The sequence below is a fragment of the Felis catus genome, chromosome D4 (assembly GCF_018350175.1).
Source record: "Felis catus isolate Fca126 chromosome D4, F.catus_Fca126_mat1.0, whole genome shotgun sequence".
Classification (NCBI taxonomy): Eukaryota; Metazoa; Chordata; class Mammalia; order Carnivora; family Felidae; genus Felis; species Felis catus.
The window spans coordinates 73263543-73284668 of NC_058380.1; the positions used below are offsets into that span (position 1 = coordinate 73263543).

The window sequence follows — 21126 nt, forward strand, 5'->3', positions numbered from 1 at the left end:
AAAGTGAATAGTGTAAAGCCTTCTGAGAAATAAACTTCTTATACTCTGTATGAACTAAGTTCTGTAGAAGCTTATGCTTGCTTGCTTGCTTGCTTGCTTCCTTGATTGATTGGTTGATTGATTGATTGATTGATTTCTGTAGTCAGATCCTAAACCTTTCTCTTGTATTTCCTGAAAGATCCAGGGACTTGTCTATGCTAGAAGGAACTATTTCAAACCAGAGCAATTCTGAGCTACACACATGAGTGTCGAGAGCCACTTTGTGTTCTCCGTTAGGAGACAGGATAAGCAGAAAGGGCCTTGAATGTGGTCTTGGCTAGAATACTTTGTAGGAGAAAAGCAAGCATAATATTTTGGTTGTGTCTTCTCCCACAAAGTTTATCCATTGGATTTTCCTGATCTAACGTCTTTTATCTCCTCATATTCCACGGAATGATAACATTACCACTTGTAAGGCACTCTGCTAGATGCTTTAAGCCTTTTATCTCATGTCACCCTCCCAGTAGCCCTCCACGTTCTACTGGCCAGGAACCAGCTCCAGAGAGGGTGAGTGAGTCTCCCAGGTTGTACAACCAGAGCACCTTCAAAATTCTTTGACTATGTTTCCAGCTGTGTAGTTGAGCTCATCACTCTGTTATCTAAAGTGAAGGTGCTTCTCCAGCACGGGTCCCTCATGAACTCTGTTAGAGAAAACTAGTTGACCTGAATTGCAAAATAAACAGAAGTACTATATTCCTAATTTTTTCATCTAGCTATACACTCAGCTTGGTAAATAAATATTGGAGATGGATTTTATTGTGGATTGAAAGCTAGGAATACTCATATTTTTTTTTTCAGTTTTATCCTTGAGTGATACATTCAGATTATTTTTTTTTTTTTTGGTTGGTATTCTTTATAAATAATTTGTAAATTTGATGAAGTAGAAGGATAAAGATAAGAAGCGAAGTGAATGATAGAGGTTTTTACAAATCAAGAAAATTGCATAAAAGAACTATAGCTACTTTGTAGACCTTGAACCTAGTTCTTGGAGACAGTGAGGTGGAGCTATATTAGAGAAAAAAGTTCTTGGACAGCAGCAAGTAGTTCAAGTTGGCTGTGGAGTTGAGAGAAGCTTGAATAAACCAAAGACAAAAGAGCACAACTCATGATTAAACCATTCTTTTCAGATTACAAATTGAAACAGCAAATGATATTGCTGTGCCACTGTTCTTTGATTTATTCTCAACTCAGTACCCATTTTTATTCTGGAAGAAGCTGAGCTTGGATCTTCTTAGATTAAAGCTATTGAAAGAAACAGACTTACACTAACCAACTGCCAGTTTACCTCCTGTAAGTAGAATTTCTCTTCTGAAGAGAAGGGGTTAGATGTGTTTGATTGCTATAGAAGATGAATTATCCAAACACATAGGACACAGCACTGAAAAGTCAAGTAGGAAGAGAAAAGAATATAATTGCTTTTATTTTTGAAACAGGTGCATACTTTGAAAGGCGTTCTTTAGATTTGGACAGATGAATTATCGGGCCAGTGATATGTCTGAAGAGATTTGATGATAGGTCTTCATTGAGCAGGTGTCTCTAACTATAATGAGGTACCTAAACAAGTAGGAACCTGTGGGTCTTAAAATGTTTATGGGAAGAATATGTGAAAGTTCATCAAGGATTTCAAGGGTGCAAATCTTGAGTTTGTGGTGCTAAGATCTTGCTTTTTAAACTGCTCTTTACATGTCTTCTTATGCCCAAAATGAAAAATTAAAACTGTTCGGTTTCCCTGTTTAGCTTTTAGCATTGAGGCTCCTTGGTGAAAGACTGTATGTCTGGTTCATCTCTGTATCTTATTTCCCTCAGTCTTTTACACCAGAAGACGCTGCAAATAATCACTGAATCAGTGGCCAGGATTCGGGTTGATAATGTGAAATGAAGTTATCCTTTATGGTTTTCTTTTGTTATAATCACTTTTCAAACTCTTCTTGGAAGAGAACAAACCGTGACTTGTACTTGAGTCTCTTTATGAGGATGTGTTCTCAGTCTTTCTGGCTGGCAAAAGTCTTCTCATGCTTGCTTCGCTGCACTTGCTCGGCTCAAAAACTATAATCTGTCATCACTCGGATACCAGTGCTCTCTCCCTTCTACCGTGATTCTTTTATCCGAAAACTGCTGCCCACTTACATTTCTCCCATCACTGAAATTTTCTGGGTGCTGTCGTGTTGATTATTTTTGTGTGCATTCTGTTTTTACTCTGTGCTGTAAAAATTTTATGGACAAAGAGCCTGTTACAGATGTCCTTTATGTCCATGGTATTAATAATACCAGATTGTCAAGCTCTATAATTATGAAATAATATAGTGTCTGGCATGAAAATTACTTAAATTCAGAGTTGAACTTTGATTATCCCTTACTGATACTTTGCCTCGTCTTTTGCTGGAAATACAAGCCTGTTTCTTAAGCTTGCTGTCATAGAATCATGAGACGGGAGTTTGAAGAGGGGAAAATAGGTGACTGAATATTTGTGCTTTTAAGTTAGACATACATAACTCCCTGAATCTAAAAAGATTTCCTGGTCTAACATATGCCTTTTTCCACCTCCTAGTAACGCTGCCATATTACCCTATTTCCTTCACAGCACTAATCACACCATGAAATTGTTCTGTTTACTTTGTCATTTCTCTCTCCATGAGGTACCTCGTTTGTCTTATTCACAGAATCACTAGCACTTAGCTCAGAGTTTGGCACATAGTAGGAGCTTGATAAATATTGATTGATTGAATGAGAGGCACACTCAGGCTGAGGAATTTCTAAAGCACGCTTTTCCTCCACAGACTCGAGTTGAGGGACACATAAAGAGAATCCACCAACACCTCACTCTCAGCTTCCCACTCTCTACCCCCACCCCAGCTACAGGAGTTTTTGCTCCTTGGTTTATGTCCCAGGTGGACTTTTGCAGTAAACCAGTAATGTGACAGTAAAGACACAAGGCTGAATATCCAGTCGTCTGGACTTAATTTAATATAGAATATTCAATTTGTACCTGTTTTCAGTGTTCTTAGCTCTAATGCTCAGCTAAGATTGAAATTGTATCTTCTGAGCACATTGCTTGCCTAGGGCAGCAATAGACCTTTTCTTCAAGTTTAAATTAGCTGAAGGCTGGTTGTCCTATACGTGAAAATGCATTCTTAATATCTTGATAAAACACAGGCCATCCAATTAGGTGAATTATTTGAAGTACTTTTTTTTTTTTTTTTTTAATCTACTGACATTTATGGTTAGAAAGCCTTAGAGAAGTTAAATTTCATTAATGACATCAATCTGTCCATTATACAAATTGTTTCTTGCAACCCAAAGAAACTACTTTTCTTTCTATGTTTAAATTTAGATGTACTTTGAACATACCTATCAAAAGAACAATTCTGCAGAGTAAGGGTTAAGTTTCTGAAACCCTAGGCGCAAATCCCTTGTGCACCAGTCCTCAAAGGTAATCTCTATTGGATGAAATCCCATATAAACAAATAGTTATCAAGAATCAAGATTTTAGGGGCACCTGGGCGGCTTAGTCCGTTAAGCGTCCAACTTCGGCTCAGGTCATGATCTTACAGTTTGAGGGTTCAAGCCCCACATCTGCCTCTGTGCTGACACCTCAGAGCCTGGAGCCTGCTTCAAATCCTGTGTCTCCCTCTGTCTCTGCCCCTCCCCCACTCGTTCTCTCTCTCTCTCTCTCTCTCTCTCTCTCTCTCTCTCTCTCTCTCTCTCTCTCTCTTTCAAAATAAACATTTAAAAAATAAGGTGTATAAAACTAACAAAATTTAGAAGATAATCAAGATTTTATATCATGAAGTCAGTATATATAATTCTTTTTCTTTAAAGAATCTTCTGCCGAGTCTCAACTTTTCCTGCAATCGTGGACCATTCCCACCATACGGGCACAAGCCATATGGCTGACAACAGTACAACGGCGCCTCCTCACCACCACCACCACCCGACTACTTCGGCCCACCACTCTCATGGCGGGGGAATGGACGGTATGATGATGGTGAGTACCTCAGGAGAGGCGGCCCTTTACGCCCACTTGGGTCATAGACTGGCAAGTTATCATCTTTAAAGATCAGTTTACTGAGGAGGAAAAGCTGAGACGGACTCAGACAAGACCAGTGATTTGCCCAAGATCACGTGGCAGGTTAATTTCAGAGCCACACCAGCACCAGGATTTCTGGGGCTCTTGTGTACTCCTTCCATTCAAAATTGACTCTTTTCTGAATTAAGTTCTGCTTTGTGTGGAAAAGAGAACAGGACAGTGCATTTATCACGATGAGTGCTGAGTAATGTGTAGAATTGTTGAGTCACTATATTGTGTACCTGAAACTAATATAACACCGTCTGTTGACTACACTGGAATTAAAATTAGAAAGAGAGAGAAGGTGGTAGGGACAAGGAAGAATACTTGTAGAGCGTGTCTATGGTGATTGTGCTAAAATGAAGTAGAGAGCCTCCCACTTCAGTGAAAGTCTCTTACAATCCAGAACTGATACTTTCAAATGCTCTAAGCTTCTTTACCTGAAATCTCTAATTGACTTGTTTTGGTTTTCTGGCAGTCTATGACCTTCTACTTTGGCTTTAAGAATGTGGAACTGTTATTTTCTGGTTTGGTGATCAATACAGCTGGAGGTGAGTAAACCTTCATCATCGGGTGGTATTCGAGAATGACACAGGAGAGGCAGTGACAAAGAATCTAGAAACCCAGCAGCTTTTTCTGCCATTATTACTGAATGGTTATGGTTATGATACATAATCATCTTCCTATTAACTGCCTAGAAGGTAAGGATACACAATGCTTATTTTGGTCCTACAGTAAACCTTCCTTAAATAACATGTTTTAGAGTTTCTGAAAAATAATTATTTAGGAATTATTTAGGAATCTTTTTGCAATCCATTTCCTTTCATCCTTTTCTAGAGTGCTTCCTTATTTGATAAGTTATTGATCCTGGACGTAAGTCTATAGTCAAGGTAAAATGACATAAGGGGGTGCCTGGGTGGCTCAGTCGGTTGAGCATCTGACTTCAGCTCAGGTCATGATCTCACAGTTTGTGGGTTCAAGCCCCACATTGGGCTTTGCGCTGATAGTATGGAGCCTGCTTCAGATTCTCTGTCTGCGTCTCTCTCTCTCTCTCTCTCTCTCTCTCTCTCTCTCTCTCTCTCCCTCCCTGCCCCCTCAAAAATAAACATTTAGAAAAATGACATAAGCATTTTGCATAAACCACAAAATAATCCTAGGTAGAAAACTATTGATCCAGTATAGTCCTTCAATTTTATATGGATAGATACATTAAGGGTCAAATGCTGAAATGATTGGCCCTAAATCACATAGCATTAGTATGTCAGAGATGGGACAGGGATCTAGACTTTCTAGACCTCCCTACTCCTGTGGTCTTTCTAGCATAGCAAACTGGTCTACATCGTTCCTGATTCTTGGCATGGCTCATCTTAGGGTCATTCCTACTTTGCAGATAACTAATACCCATTTCTGTGTGTCTGTAATGTTAAGTGGGTATGCCTTAAATTCAAATTGCTCAAGCTCAATCATCGGTTGAACTGCTTTCAGAAGGTATATCTTTGGAGCCACAAAATCAATTTGGAGAAAAGGGGAAGCATTTAGTTCAAGTTGTGTGTTAAATCTGGAGTTTGAGTATATTCGTATGATTATTAACAATGTGAAAGACTTAGAACTAAAATGTTTATTCAAGAAATAGCACTTTATTGGGGTACCTGGGTGTCTCAGTCAGTTAAGTGCCATCTCTTGATTTTGGCTCAGGTCATGATCTCACAGTTAGTGACTTTGAGCCCCGCGTTGGGCTCTGCACTGTCAGTGCAGAGCCTGCTTGGGATTCTCTCTCTCTGTCCCTCCCCCATTTGTGCGCTCTCTCTCTCTCTCTCTCTGTCTCTCTCTCTCTCTCTCTCTCTCTCTCTCTTTCTCTCTCAAAATAAATAAACTTTAGAAGAAAGAAATAGCACTTTGTTTTTAAGTTTTTAAAATTCTAGTTACTTAACGTACAGTCTTATATTAGTTTCAGATGTACAATACAATGATTCAGCAGTTCCATACAACACCCTGTGCTCATCACAAGTGTATTCCATAATCCCCATCACCTTTTTCACTCATCCCCCCTTCAGCCCCCTCCCCTCTAGTAACCATCAGCTTGTTCTCTATAGTTGAGTCTGTTTTCGGGTGCCTGGGTGGCTCAGTTAGTTATCTGACTTCGGCTCAGCCCCACATCAGCCTCTCTATTGTTAGCACAGAGCTGAGCCCACTTCAGATCCCCTGTCCTCTTCTCGTTGCCCTCCCCCACGTCCCCTCCCCTCTCCCCCATCTCAAAAATAAATAAACATCAAAAATATTTGTTTTACAATGTTTTTTTTTTTTTTTAAGTTACTTGATTTATTTTGAGAGCCAGGGGAGAGAGAGAGAGCACATGCAGGTGGAGGAGGGGCAGACAAAGACAGAGAGAGAGAGAGAGAGAAAGAGAGAGAGAGAATCCCAAGCAGGCTCCACTCGGTGCAGAGTCCAACCAACACGGGGCTTGAACTCATGAACTACGATATCATGACCTGAGTCAAAAGCAAGAGTTAGACACTTAACTTACTGAGCCACCCAGCCACCTGAAGAGTCTGTTTCTTGATTTAGGTCTCTTTTTTTCTCTTTGCTCAAGGAAATAGCACTTTACAATGTTGTTTTATTCCCCTTTTGCGTACTCTGTGTTGTGTGGTTCAGCAAATTTATGACATCAAGCAGCCAGACCTAAAGGTTATTGTTGTTCAGATGATTTTTTTGTATCATAATCAGAAAATGAGTATGTTCTTCAGTGGAGGCAATGGTTTTCACTAACACCGTCACACCGTCTTTGCTATTCTCTGCTATCTGCGCAGTAGAGAGGTAACGATGTAATGTGTTCAGACACTGAAAGGAGCCCTTTTTTATGTTGTGTCTCTAGCTTGGACAGCACACCACCTAGTGATTTTGCATGTTTGACCATACCACCATCTTTTCCTTCCCTACTTAGAAATGGCGGGAGCTTTCGTGGCAGTGTTTTTACTAGCAATGTTCTATGAAGGACTCAAGATAGCCCGAGAGAGCCTACTGCGTAAGTCACAAGTCAGCATCCGCTACAATTCCATGCCTGTCCCAGGACCAAATGGAACCATCCTTATGGAGACACACAAAACTGTTGGGTAAGAAGACTGAACAGATCCAGAGGGAAGTTCTGGAGAGCTGGATTAGTTAAGCAGCAAAGCAGCTCTTTTATTAGCAATAGCCCTCTTCTTGAGTTACTGGTGATTCTATATCTACCCAGCTCTAGTCTCATTTGGTTTACAGTGTAAGACTATATAGAAAACCTGTATTCCGTCAAAGAAAGTATTTAGATTACTGCTGGTTTTTCCCCACAGATTGGCAAATGCCTTTTGAGATTTTTGAGTTTTAATAGAAATGTAGGTCTTAAAAACTAAATCGGAGGGGTACCTGCATGACTCCATAGGTTAAGCATCCTACTCTTGATTTCAGCTCAGGTCATGGTCTCACGGTTCATGCGTTCGAACCCTGCATCGGGCTCTGTGCTGATGGTATGGAGCCTGATTGAGATTCTGGCTCTCCCTCTGGCTATGCCTCTCCACTACTCATGCACGCCCACGCACTCTCTCTCTCTATCTCTCTGTCTTTGAAAATAAGTTAAAAAAAAAAAAAAACTGAAATAAATTGGAGTCCTTGAAGACTCTTATAGACCAATATGCTGCTTTCAAGCAAGTGCAGTATTATTGAGGCCCAAACATGTTGTGACTTACCTAAGGTGACAGAGCTGGTAAGTGACAGAGGGGATAGCCACGCCTCCTGATCCCTTGTAAATACTTTGTACTATACTACCCAACCCTTGGTTCTATTTCTGTTTTTTAGAATGTGAACTTTGCAAAGGTGGAAGGCCTGAAAATGTTCAAATAAGTATGGGAGGGTTTAGGGCTTCCGTTTTGGGATCCATGGTAAAGGTAAGTTAGGGAATTAGTCCTCCTTCCTCTCCTCCTCCTGCGGACATAGAACTGTATCTGGCCGATTCTTATTAACCCGGCAGCCCTATCATGTTTCACTCCAGGGACCGTACACAGCATACATACACAAAGAAGCCATGAGTTGCCTGGATGGCTGTGAGGAGTCCAGTTCAAGCTGAGCTTGTGACCAGAACTGTCCCCCTTTCTCTTGAGCTGCCCAGACACCGCTCAGGGTCCCTGATTGCTATGTTCCTCTCTGTTCTCCAGGCAACAGATGCTGAGCTTTCCCCACCTCCTGCAGACAGTGCTGCATATCATCCAAGTGGTCATCAGCTACTTCCTCATGCTCATCTTCATGACCTACAACGGGTACCTCTGCATTGCAGTAGCAGCGGGGGCTGGCACAGGATACTTTCTCTTCAGCTGGAAGAAGGCAGTGGTGGTGGACATCACAGAGCATTGCCATTAGCGTTCAACTCCATGGTGTGGCCTTATCGATTGCAGTGGGAAGCAGTTCAAGACTGAAAGACATGATTCCTACTCCAATCTTCCCTTCTTGCTCCTTATTTCCTTTCTCTCTCTCTCTCTCTCTCTCTCTCTCTCACACACACACACACACACGCACACACATACACACACACACACACACACACACACACACACACACACCCCTACTCAACAGAGGCTTATCTTTTAGTCTCTTAGCTAAGGTGATAACCTCCCTGGGTTTTTTCTAATGATCTGAGATTCCCTCAGAATCTCTCCTCCCTCATCATCTTAGATCCAAGTTACATGTTCTTGTCCAAGCCAGGTAGCTTTCTATTCAAGACTTGATCACCTGCTTCCTTTTTTAGTCCTCTGTTTTTATTTTGTTAACAGACAGTGTGTGAATTTGGTGGGTTTCTCCTGGGTCGGTGATGGAAGGAGATTCTATTCAGCTAGGATTGATGGAAGCTGAGGGAAATTCTGGCCCAACTAAACCCAGAACCCAAACTTAACACTTGAAAGTGAGTTCCAGTCTTTGGATTCGATAAGTGTGAAATACATTGTGCCTTTCACTAGTTGTGATGTGTTGCGTCAGAATCTTTGTAGTGTGTAGAAGGGTGGTTTGAGACTAAACACAGGGCTGGGGCGTGCAGAAGTGTGCATTCTTAGGTGGCTGGCTCATGAACTTGTGTTCCTACTTGGCATTTTGATTAGAATGAACTTGTCAATCAAAAAAAAAAGATGACAATCAATTTGAGAAAATAGAAATAGATATTTTAAAATAAAACCATTGATACTTTGACTTGGTACCTTGGATTGTCACAGCTGAATGAATCAAGAGTTTGAATCATTTTCTTTCATTATTGTTTTCTTATGTTGGCCTCTAAACCAGTGGTTTTCAAACTTGAGCATGCATCGGAATCACCCGAAGGGCTTGTTAGAGCACTAGCTTCTGGGCCTCAACCCAGAGCCCCAAAATTGGCATTTCTAACAAGTTCCCAGGCGATGATTCTGCTGATGGTCAGGGGACCACACTTTGAAAATCTCTGTTTTAAAACTAAGGAAGTGTCACCTGGTGCGGTGAGCTACCTGGTATTGGGCACAGGAATTTGAACTGCTGGTGGTAGGTGATATGTCTAAGCTTAACTCGTGTACTAAATGCTGCTGGTCAATACTTAATCATTCCAGAAACATCTATTCTGCTCCAGCTGTGTGTATGTGTGCCCAAGGGCTATAGCCAAAGTAACTTTTATCAGTATGTATGAAATCACTAGTCTTTATTTTTAAAGGTCTGTGGTTTCTTAGAAGTAGCTTGAAGATTGAGGAAGACCTTTGAGCTGCAGTATAAAATCAGCTAGTCATGGGTCAGAAGGGCAAAAGCCCAGCCCTCTCTTTGGAGAGGTTTAGGGTATGGTCTGCTGATCATCAGATTTTCCTCAGCCCCCAGCATCCATGTCCACACCAAGCAGGTCCTCATCTTCTACATGACCATCTTCGTTACTCTCTGGGGTTTCATTAGATCACATGTGACCAAAACCTCTTTTTCTCAATGAAGAACCACACTGGATTTTTATTCTGTTCAGTTGTTAGGTTACACTGCAGTCTCGTTCCCAGTCCAAACTACCTGCATGAAGCAACTCTTCCTGTGCTAGTCTGTTAAATCCTGCCTTCCTTGGTGCTAGACTCCAGTCGTGCCTCAGGGCAGAGGAGACAAAACACAACTATTCTGTTGGTCTCTGTTGTGGTTTTGAAGTTTGTACTTTCTCTGTGGGTGCCAGTTAAATATTGGAGAGCAAGGAATGTGTACTTCCATGGCTTTAAGTCAAGAGAGGGTTATCAGCTTCCTGGATCGAGGGTAAAATCTAAGAACCAAGATTTAGAGTTTTGTGCTTTTTTCTCATTCCAACCACTTGTGCTGATATTTAGCAAGAGTAGAGTGAATGACAGGTAGCGACAGAGTCCAACAGGAAGGTGTAAATAGCCTGTTATTATCTCAGAAGCCAAGGAATAATAATACCATGAGAAAATAAGACTCAATGTTTAATAGTGACCCTGGTGCTCTCTGGAAATCTTGGCATGAGCTGCTATAAAATATCCTTTTCAGAAACAGGACTTTATCAGTAAGGTAAGAAAAATCGAGGCCAGTTAAGACAAAGTGCTGTGAGTTTGAAACTCAACAGAGAAACATCAGTTTGGGATAGGTCTTCATGTAAAACCTGAATTCCAGCAATTCTTAGATTAGGTTGCCAAAGGAAGAAGCTAGTGAAGGAGAAACAATTTAAACCTTAAATTCCATCTTTCTTGAGCTCTTGGATTGTGTTAATGATCTCATTGACTTTGATTTGTGTATCTCTGTTCATCAGTTTAGTGCCTGACTTCTTTGTTCCTTCTGGATCCAAATTTCTTTTCTTCCTTCCCTGTTCAACATCTCTTAGAAGCCTGTATCACCATTTCTTTGGCTTTTCTTTCCCTTTCTGTCTTTTCAGTCTTTAATCCCATATATCTGGTTTATTAATCTCCTTAGCCCTCCTGATGCAGTGGACATAGCTGTGCAGTGGATCTAGATACACGTCAGAAGTTGTAAAACCCCTTAAGCACGCTTTGAGGAGAAGTTGTTCTGCCGGAATGTCTATAAAAAGCTGAGTAAAGGACTGCCTACTAGTGCCACCTGCAGAGTCCCAGAATCTTAGGTGCTGTCTCCAGTCTATGTTGGAGGAACACTCAGCCCCTTGTTGTCCACGAACAGGGAATCCTCTGTGTCCAACAGCAAATGAAAAATTAAGGTTTCTTCACTACTTCTATGGTAGGACTGTCTGGAATTCTATTTCAGACTGAGGCTCTGGGCTTGGGATCTAGCCACAGAGTTTCTTATAAGGAGCTGGAAGGGGAGGGGGCAGGGGTTACATGTTCATGTCCTTTAATTTTGATCCTGCTCTCTCCAGCTGCTTCTTTCAGAAGATACATCTAAAGATACAAAGTCTGCATTTGATATAATGCCTTAATCACTGAGTCTACAATTAATGTTGACCGTTTTAGATTGTAAGCTCCTGGAGAGCGGTATTGCTGTAGTAGGAATGTTTTAACAGTGTCACATGTAAAAGAACAAAATAAATATTTTGATTTTGTGATTCTATGCATGTCTTTCTGCCCAGAGTGACAGTAGAGTAAGTGGTCTTTTTGTCGGCCATTACCGTCAGTTTTTAAGATGTCAGACTTTTAAGTGTTTTGATCCCTTTACATTTTCATCCTACTCTCCTTGAAATGACAAGCTAGTACATGCCAGAAGACCTACATGACATTTCTCACGGGAGACAGGGTCTTCATGATGCTGCAAATAACTCAGCATACCACGGATTCCTGAATTTAAAAGCTAACCCACCATATCCTAATCTCTTCTTCGGTGTTTATGCTATTGGTCAAGAGGCCCTGAGTTGGGCCTCTAGGATCCTCACGACCAAGGCTTGAAGTGAGCACTGGCCCTGCCTATCCCTTCAGAAATGCCAGAACGCTGCTGTTATCTGCCATTCCTACTCACTGGCCCCCAGAAAGCATCTTACCATCCAGGACCATCCCTAGTCACCTCCATAGTGTAGTATGAGGAACATGGACTTTGGAGTCCAGCATACCTGGGTTTGAATCTTGGCTCCCCCACTTACCAGAAGTGTGACCTTGGGGCACGTGGCTGGCTCAGGTGGTTAAGCTCCAACTTCGGCCTAGGTCATGATCTCACAGTTCGTGGGTTCGAACCCTGTGTTGGGCTCTGTGCTGACAGCTCAGAGCTTGAAGCCTGCCTCGGATTCTGTGTCTCCCTCTTTCTGCCCCTCCCCTGCTCATACTCTCTCAAAAATAAAATTAAAAAAAAAACAGAAGTGTGACCTTAGGCAAGTGATTTTGATAATCCCTAAACCTTAGTGTTCTCATTTATAAAAAGGCAATAATAGTACCATTTTCAACTTGGGTGCAATATGTATAAGCCACCTAGCACTTAATAGGCAACTGGACGATAGTAAGTATATTTTTGATGATTTTTACTCCAGCTTTCAGGAACTGAAAGGTAAGCTCTTCGGGATGAGGTTAGTATCTCTTCACGAGCACCTGACCATTTTCTAGAAATGAACACTAGGACCTGAGGAGTAACAATTTATGCATGGGGTTTTAGTTGTGTCTAAAAGGATTTATGCTGCAATAAGCCCTTATGTACTCATCTGGTAAATGTCTCCTGTATACATAAAATGGCATGGAGATTTCCTGCGAACTGGAATGGCATCCTCTCACTCTGCCCCTGATAGAGAGCCTCACATTCTAGACCCAGCCGGGGGAGACTAGGAGAGCAGTGTAGCCATAAAGTTTAGACATGGGTTCAGAAATCAATATGCTTGGGTTCAAATCTCAGCTCTACCCCTTAATAGCTGAGCATTAGTTTCCCCTTTTGTAAAATTAGGATCTAGTACTCTCACAGGAGTTAAAGATTAAATGAGATAATCTGTATAACGCACTCCATACAGTCTTTACATATACAGCCCCCTGAGTATTGGCTGATTAGGAGGGAAGAAGAAATTAAGGAGGCTCAATGTTTTCATGCTTCTGTGCCTATTTATGCTGGGAAGTGACAGCTTAAGACAGAAGCTAGTTTCTCTCCCCTCCCCCACCCCACCTTTTTTTTCTCTTCTATCCTGGCCTTTGCAGGCTTCGAGGTAATGTACTCAATTTCCCTATCTGGAGCCTGACTCTTGCTCTGTCTTTAAGACCATAACAGAATTGAAGGTCTTTTATCAAACTGGAAGTATAAAGGTTTTGAAAGAACAGTTGGAGAAAGAGAACTATATATCCTTTTCTATCACTGCCTCTCCCATGTGTATTTTTTTAACGTTTATTTTTGAGAGAGAGGGTGCATGCACAAGTGGGGGAGGGGCAGAGAGAGAGGGACAGAGGATCTGAAGCGGGCTCTGTGCTGACAGTAGTGAGCTCAATGCGGGGCTTGAAATGAACTGTGAAATCATGACCTGAGCCAAAGTTGGACACTCAACCGACTGAGCCACTAGGTGCTCTGCCTCTCCCATAATCTTTTTACCCAGCCTTAAACTACCCCTAGAACTGGGTAAAATCTTGCCAAAGGGTCTCTTCAGAACTGATGATTCCAGGGGCGCCTGGATGGCTCAGTTAAGCATCTGACTCTTGATTTCAGATCATGATCTCACAGCTCATGAGTTTGTGCCCCACATTGGGTTCTGCACTGACAATGAGGAGCCTGCTTGGGATTCTCTCCCTCTCAGCCACTCCCCTGCTCAAGTGTGTGCACGCATGCACAGTCTCTCAAAATAAATAAATAAAATTAAAAACTGATGACTCTCGAGTCTCCTTCTACCACAGTTGGCAATTCACTGTAGTTGAATTAAACAGTGAAAACAATAGGACGTGATTTTTCTTAAGGTTTTTTTTTTTTTTTTTTTTTTTTAGTAATCTCTACACCCAATGTGGGGCTTGAACTCACAACCCCGAGATGGAGTCACATGCTCCTGAGCCAGCCAGGCGCCCCTCCTCCCCTCCGATTCTAAATTACCCTCTCAGATTAGCTCCTGGTGGCAAAAATTCTTAGGCAAGTTGGAAAAGGATGGCAAATTGGAATGATGGGAATATTGTTAGCATTCCTATTATCATGTTTCCCTCCACTGCCTGTCCCCCCCCCAAATTATGCCCAAACTAGCTACAAAGCCATTCTGTAAACAGATTCTGGAAACCCACAGCTTGATCACATTTATACAAAATCACTAGACTCTAATCTCCACAAGGGCAGATCTTGGATTTTGTTCACTGATGTTACTAAATGCCTAAAATGGTCCCGGCACATAACAGAAACTCAATAAATACTTGAAGAGACAAGTTGAATGAGTCCGTGACAGGGATCAACTGCAAGTGTCCTGTGTTTAGACACTCAGTAAAGGTGGGGAGAATGATGTCACCTCTTGGAGCAATTACCTTTCAAAGTCTTGAGGTTAACAGTACTATTCTTATACTTCATTAAGGGTGTTGCACACTTTTCCAAAAATAGATTTATTTTTAAAAACAAAAGTCAGACAAGTTTTATAGAGTCAAATTTTCCAGAGATAAACTAGAGTTTCGATTTCCACTTAGAGTGAAAGGTAAGCATTAGTTATCTCATGCAGAAGTATTTCTCTGCAGGAGTAAAACATTCTGCTTGACTTCAAGCGCTCAATTCTCTAAACCTTATTTGTACTTCTGCCATCATTTTACTCCATTCCAGGGCTCTGGCATGCAAGATAATCTGCCTCTAAAATTCAAAACTTCCAAATTGAGATGAACGATTGTTAGGCTTGGGTTGGGGTTTATAACCAATTCGATCATTAATCATTTGTTCCCGGTTCTTGGGGTCACTGCTGAGCCCAATGGCACCTTCTCCATCACTGATTCCTACGACATCCACTTCTTCCTTTTGTTTCTTACGGTTCTGAAAGTATAAAAGTTTTAGGATTTAGGCAACATTCTTTCCATTACCAAACATTTATTGAGCACCTACCATGCACTAGGCATACGGTAAAGTCTAGGGTTAGGGTCTATGGAATAATAAGCTGAAATCCTAGGTTTAAATGGATAATAAGGGTAAGGGGGATACAGGGATATAGTGATAAAAGATATAACCCCTACCCTCCAGGACGTCACAGTCTAACCGGGAAACAGGTAAACAGACAGTGACAACACAGGGTGATCGTGGCTATGACAGAGGAAAGTCCACACTACCAAAGAGACACAAAGAAGGGAGAATTGGGTGTGCAGTGGTACAGCTTCAGAGCAGGAAGCTGCAATTAGAAAGATAAATAATAATGAGAAGATGGATGTTAGCTGAACGTACTGCGGTCATCATTTCACAATATCTGTCAATCACACCATCATGCTCTACATCTTAAACTTACACAGTGATGTATGTCAATTACTCCTCAATCAAACAAGAAAAAATAAATAAATAAATAAGAGTTGGTAGACCAGAGGGAGAGAAGGGTGTTTCAGTAAATGTATTATTCAAGAGAACAGATGCAAAAATTAAGTGGTAAAGCAATAACCACCAGAAATTAACAGTTTCCCTAACACCATGAGATTAAATGTAACACAGGAATACAAGGTTTTGTGCTATCTTATCAAAAGGCCTGTGTTTCAAGGTTTCATTTCGTTTTCAGGTAAAAGGGTTGGCTCTTACATCACAAGAGACTGCAGAATTCAAGTCAATGTCTTAGTTTGGCCACTTTTTTTTTTTATTATTTAAGTAATCCCTACACCCAACGTGGGGCTTGAACTCACAACCTCGAGATCAAAAGTTGCATGCTCCACCGACTGAGCCAGCCAGGTGCCCCTCAGTTTGATCATTTTCAAAGACAGACTAACCCTGATCCCATAACTACTACTACCTAACTATAAAGATGGTATTAGATAATAACATTCCCTGAGAGAATGAACAAATGTTTTATCCGGTGTGCATTAGGAGAACGACTACTCTAGCCACTGGAATCCCCACTATTATTTACCACTTACTAATGAACTCCGCATGTAAGTGCCAAGATCATAGAAGTACACTGAATAAGATGTTACTTTATACATATATATGTATGTGTGTATACAAAATGACCTTTCCGAGTTACTCTCTAGTTAGTCTACGTTACCAATAAGTAACATTACAAAGTTCACCCCAAATACCTTAGTGAAAACAGGTTAAAAGGCAAAGGATACTATCATTTTATAAGCCATGAGAAACTGAGAATGTCCAAATGGAATGAAATCATTTAAAAGGCTTCCCACCAGGAATAACTGCTGACTGTTTCAGAATCCAGAGTCATCAAAATGTAATTAAACTAATTTCAGTAACAAATGAAATGCCAGTTTCTATTGGTTTCATTTAAGTTTAGTTTAAGGCAAAACTATTCCTAAGTTGCTCTAAAACAGGTCAAACTCACTGGATAATTGCCTTTAGTAGAAAGACTGACTCAATAGTGAGCTGATTCTGCAGAGTCAAAGTTCAGTATGCCAACACTTTATGAGACTCATTCCAGCTGAAGTTTAAACCATACTGAAAGGGCATTTCAGGGAAAGAGAACCGAGAGTGCAGAGGCACTGAGATTAAAGATAACTTGTCAGTGGAAGATAAAGTGGAGAGATGAGCAAGGACTACGCCACAGAGGGCCTTGTACACCATCCTAAGGAGTCAAGGAGTTATTCTGAGGGTTACTAAAGAATTTAAGTCTTATCAATGGACATCTAATACTGGGGGATAAGCTACACTTAGAAATACATACTGAGGGGCACCTGAGTGGCTCAGTCGGTTAAGTGTCTGACTCTTGATCTCAACTTAGATCTTGATCTCAGGGGCATGAGTTTAAGCCCCACGTGGAGCCTACTTAAAAACAAAACAAAACAAAACATACGGAGTTCCTACCATCATACCAGACGCTGGGATCTCAACAGTGAAGCAGACAGACATGATTTCTACAGTCAAGGCTCCTAATATAAATGCTTTTACAATAAGCAAATCATCGTAAATTATAACAAATGCTGTAAAGTAAAAGAATAGAGTGCTTTGAGAGACCCTAATGAGATGGTGACAGCATGATGGGAATGACACCCTTAACTTGGGATAGGTCAGAAGCAGCATCTCAGACTGAGAAAGTGACATTTAAACAGACATGAAGAAAGGGGGAGAGGAAAATAACATGGGCAAAGGCCACGAGTGATAAAATAGCTTGGCATATTCAAGGAAATGGAAGAAAGCCAGTGTGCCTGGGGTACAGAGACCAAAGCAAAGAATGCCAGGAGGTAAAACCCAAGGGGCCAGAACATACCAAATCTTGTAGGCCATGGTAAAGAATTGAGATTTTATTCTATGTGCAGGAAACCATGAGTAGTTTTAAGCAGGGGAATGACATGATCTGAAAATTTTTAAAGATCATTCTAGAAACCTGATGGAGAATGGATTAACGAAACTAAAATGCAAGTAGGAAGACATTTTAAGACGCAACTGAGATTGTACAGAGAGAGACGATGGTTACTTGGACTGGGGTTGTAACCGTGGAGACGCACAGGGCAAAAATAAAGGGTAAGGAAAAGCTAGAACTCAGGAGTGACTCCTAGATTTCTGACTTGAGCATCTATATAGATACCCACAAGGGAACACTGAGGTGGAACCACCTTGACAAAAAAAATCAAGAGGTTTTTTGTTCTAACGTGTTCAGTTCAATAGGCTGAACGGTGACCTCCAAAGCTCTTTGGTCCTAATCCCTGAACCTCTAAATGTTGCCTTACATGGGAAAAGGGTCTTTGCAGATGTGATAAGGATCTTGAAATGGAGACATTATCCTGAATTATCCGGATGGGCCCTAAACGTCATCACATGTGTCCTTGTAAGAGAGGGCCAAGGGAGAGTTCACAGACAGAACAAGAGAAAACAATGTGATCGTGGACACAGAGATTGAAGTGATGTAGCCACAAGTCAAGGAATACCAGTGGCTACCAGAAGCTGAGTCAAGGAATGGATTCTCCTCCAGAGCCTCTGGAGGGAGCATGGGTCCTGCTGACACCTTGATTTGGGACCACTCACACTGATTTCATATTTCTGGCCTACAGAATGGTAAAAAAAAAATAGATTTCTGTTGTTTTAAACCACCAATTTTGTGGTAATTTGTTATAGCAAGCCACAGGAAACTAACACATTAAGTCTGAGATGCCTGTACAGCATCCAAATAGAGGTTTCAAATAAGCTATTGGTATAAGCATCTGGAGTTCAAAAGTTAAGAGCTATTGTTTTAAATATCCCTAAGGGTTCAAAAGTTGTATTCTTACCTCCAGGTCCTTTCGAATGCTCTCAAACTCCTCGATGTCATCAAGCTTCAGCTCCAGGCGGGTTGGTTTTCGCCGCAGCATAATGAGATCAACCCCAAGGGCCAGACCCAGTGAACTGTCAGCTGTTAGAAATAGCAGAGGAGGAAAAACTGGAGGGGAAAAACCTCAGCTACAAATACAAGATCAATTTGTCAGCATGCATGCTAAATGACTAGTGATACAAAAGACTCATTTGGGTTCACACAGACACTCTGATGTCATCTGATGTATGATTATTACATGATGGAGATCTGTAACTCCGCAATTCCAAAAAAAACAGTTTTCAAGGAAAAAAAAAAAAGAGCAAAATGCCTATAAAAGAGAATTCTAGGCAATAATCGCCTTAATCTTATGCTCCAGTCACATTTAAAGAAACATTCCACCTTAGAGAATAAAGTTAAAATATCCCATCTTACAAATAAATTAAATAAATAAATAAATCATCACATCTTAATTCGGTATAGTTAGTGGGAGAGTACACAGCCGTTAAATTTGTTCAGCTCTGTGTGAGAACTGTAAGAGATTTGTGAATCTGTAAGAGATTTCCTGAATACTGAAATCAGTTTACTAAATTCTAGGCAAACCCCATATAACTCACAATTCACGGGGTTATCCTCAGGGTCTAAATAGGTCCTAAATGGACAGGTCATTCATTAAACAAACACTTCTTGTGCTCCAGCTACAGAGTTAAAAGGCATAGTCGCAGTCTGTGGGGAAAACAAACACGTAAACAGAAAATTGCAACATACTCTAATAAGATGATGAGGATAACACGATGGCACCACACAGGCACCCAATCCGGTCTGGGCAGAGCGTGGGGAAGACAGGGATGTGGAAGACTTCCTGGAGGAGATCTCTAAGCTGACTTGTGAAGGGCAGGCAGAGAAAGGAGGGTAAGGAAGGGCATTCCAGGCAGAGAGAACAAGTTCGCAAAGAGGCTCAAAAGAACACTCTGAAAACCCAAGGTAATGCTTATGCTAACAAAAAGCAATTTCCTTAAAGACAGTGAAACTCCCCAACTGAGTTCACAACCTGTTGAGGGCAACATCTTTATAGTCTCCATTGCCCCAAGTAGTGTGAATCTATAATAACCAGTCAGTAAATGTGTTGTTGAATAAACTAAGACACCCCAATTAGACGAAATGAACTTTTCTTGAACGCTGTGCTACGCTTTTCCACTCCCCTTCTTTGGACTTTTATTTTAACACAGAAACCCTCTGAAGCTGACAAAATTGGCTCTATATTAAAAATGAAGCTGAGGCTGTTCAGTGTGGTTAATAAATGTCAGCCTCCTATAAAAACTACATGGTGAAAATTAAATGAGAATGATGTAAGTGAAAGCTCCTTTAAAGTATGTACAATTACAGGGGCGTCTGTCTGGTTCAGTCGGTAGGTAGTGCATACATAGTCTTAATCTCAGGGTCATGAGTTCAAACCCCATGTTGGGTGTGGAGCTTACTTTCAAAGAGTATGTACAGATATAAATTATTATCACATCTATCTAGGAAGTAGCTAGAGGCTCTGAAGTATACGAAGGAAGAAATGTATCCTCCCTGGAAGCTTGGAACAGAACCGGCTGGCACATTACATTTCAAAATTGCTTTGTATGAAATCAAATACTATCTTGAATTCAATGTAAACAAATGGTAGAGGAAGCCAAAGTTCCAAGGGGGGAATAAGGGAGGAAAGAATATTTAAAAGGACGAAAAACCCTGCTGTAGGTTTTCTTCACTTTTCTGCAAACTGTGAAAAGCTCGCCACTAGGAGGCAGTACAGAGTAACGGGCAAAAGCGCTCCCTCAGGAGGCCAAAGGGCAGGGGGCGAGATTCTAATGCCACACGCCACTGATCTTGGACAATTAGTTTCATCTTTCACTAGCCCTTAGTTTCCTCAGGTTTCTGTACTCTGTGGTTGCATAGATTGAACGACGTAATGCACAGCAAGTTCTTAGAACGTGACTTGGCATTTAGTAAACACTCAATAAACAATAGCTATTATTATTGTAATTGCCCTTGGGGAAGGCGGGGGGGGGGGGGGGGGGGAGGGGGGTTGTCCAGCTCAAGAAACACCAATAGTGTTAAGCATCTCCACCCCCAACACGGGGGCAAAACCTTTGCCTTGTTATCTCCGATGTCCCAGCACCCAGCGGAACCCAGGGCCACGTAGAGTTGCCTGGGCTCAGTTTACCTGACGCTTTCGTGGGCATCATCTCACTCGGAGTCAGACACAAAGACCGGGCTGAATACAAACTTCAACAAAAGCAGGCCGTACCTCCTCCTCCGGGTCTTTATTTTTACTTTGGCGCTAGAGGGCTCTTTGAGCCCAATCTGTCGCCACTGCTCAAATTCACCAAAAATTCACCCAACTCAGAGGAAGGCCCTGGGACAACGTCCCCACAGCGGAGAACAGCACACCCTCCGCAGCTCCAGAGCGGCACTCACGAGTCCAGGGAGAGGGTGTCCATGGCAACATGGCCCTCCGCTCAGGAGGCGTGAAGCCCCTCTTATTAGGGCCAAGAGCGACAACCGGCCTCGGAAGCCCTCCATTTGCTACCGGAGTTCAGCCCAGGGCCGCGCGACCCGACGCACCTACCTCTTTTCAACCCAGCTCAGCCTCTTCCCGGAACCCCGGCGCCCCCCGCGAGTCTCCTGCTAAGCTCACTGGACTACACTTCCCAGACTGCTCTGGACCTCCCTCCTGCAGAACCTCGTCCTCCGCCCGCTTTCCTCAGAGGCTCTT

General features: G+C 41.8%; 2 protein-coding genes across 5 annotated transcripts in view; one reads left to right on the forward strand and one right to left on the reverse strand.

Annotated features, from left to right (window-relative positions):
• The window catches only part of SLC31A1 (solute carrier family 31 member 1), a gene marked incomplete at its 5' end in the record, with an annotated part of 40803 nt that extends 29162 nt beyond the window's left edge, over positions 1-11641 (forward strand). The window contains 4 exons of the mRNA XM_023242310.2: positions 3859-4024; positions 4584-4656; positions 7047-7215; positions 8290-11641. Of these exons, the coding sequence (XP_023098078.1) occupies positions 3859-4024; positions 4584-4656; positions 7047-7215; positions 8290-8491 (610 nt within the window). The remainder of the gene's footprint in view (positions 1-3858; positions 4025-4583; positions 4657-7046; positions 7216-8289) is intronic.
• Positions 11642-14543: 2902 nt separating this feature from the next.
• On the reverse strand, positions 14544-21121 carry CDC26 (cell division cycle 26). Of its 4 annotated transcripts, none has more exons than XM_006939376.5 (4): positions 20980-21121; positions 18986-19094; positions 18349-18470; positions 14544-14974 (listed from the first exon to the last, which is right to left on the reverse strand). In XM_006939376.5, the coding sequence occupies exons 2-4, from the start codon at positions 19035-19037 to the stop codon at positions 14798-14800; spliced, it is 351 nt and encodes a 116-aa protein (XP_006939438.1). In that variant the 5' UTR covers positions 19038-19094; positions 20980-21121; the 3' UTR covers positions 14544-14797. The 4 variants fall into 4 exon arrangements, with proteins under 4 accessions (XP_006939438.1, XP_006939440.1, XP_006939439.1 ...); XM_006939378.4 differs by lacking the exon at positions 18986-19094 and adding an exon at positions 19137-19252 and having other exon boundaries at positions 20980-21118; XM_006939377.5 differs by lacking the exon at positions 20980-21121 and adding an exon at positions 20575-20714.
• Between the last annotated feature and the right edge of the window lie 5 nt (positions 21122-21126).

What these genes read in the sequence shown, in the direction of transcription:
- CDC26 (XM_006939376.5), bottom strand. Translation starts at nt 19,037, where the DNA reads ATGACCTGTCCATTTAGGACCTATTTAGACCCTGAGGATAACCCCGTG. An exon ending in TGAGGATAACCCCGTGAATT is followed by an intron (nt 18,471 to 18,985) that starts GTGAGTTATATG and finishes TATTTCTAACAG; the next exon opens with CTGACAGTTCACTGGGTCTG. An exon ending in GCATTCGAAAGGACCTGGAG is followed by an intron (nt 14,975 to 18,348) that starts GTAAGAATACAA and finishes TTATACTTTCAG; the next exon opens with AACCGTAAGAAACAAAAGGA.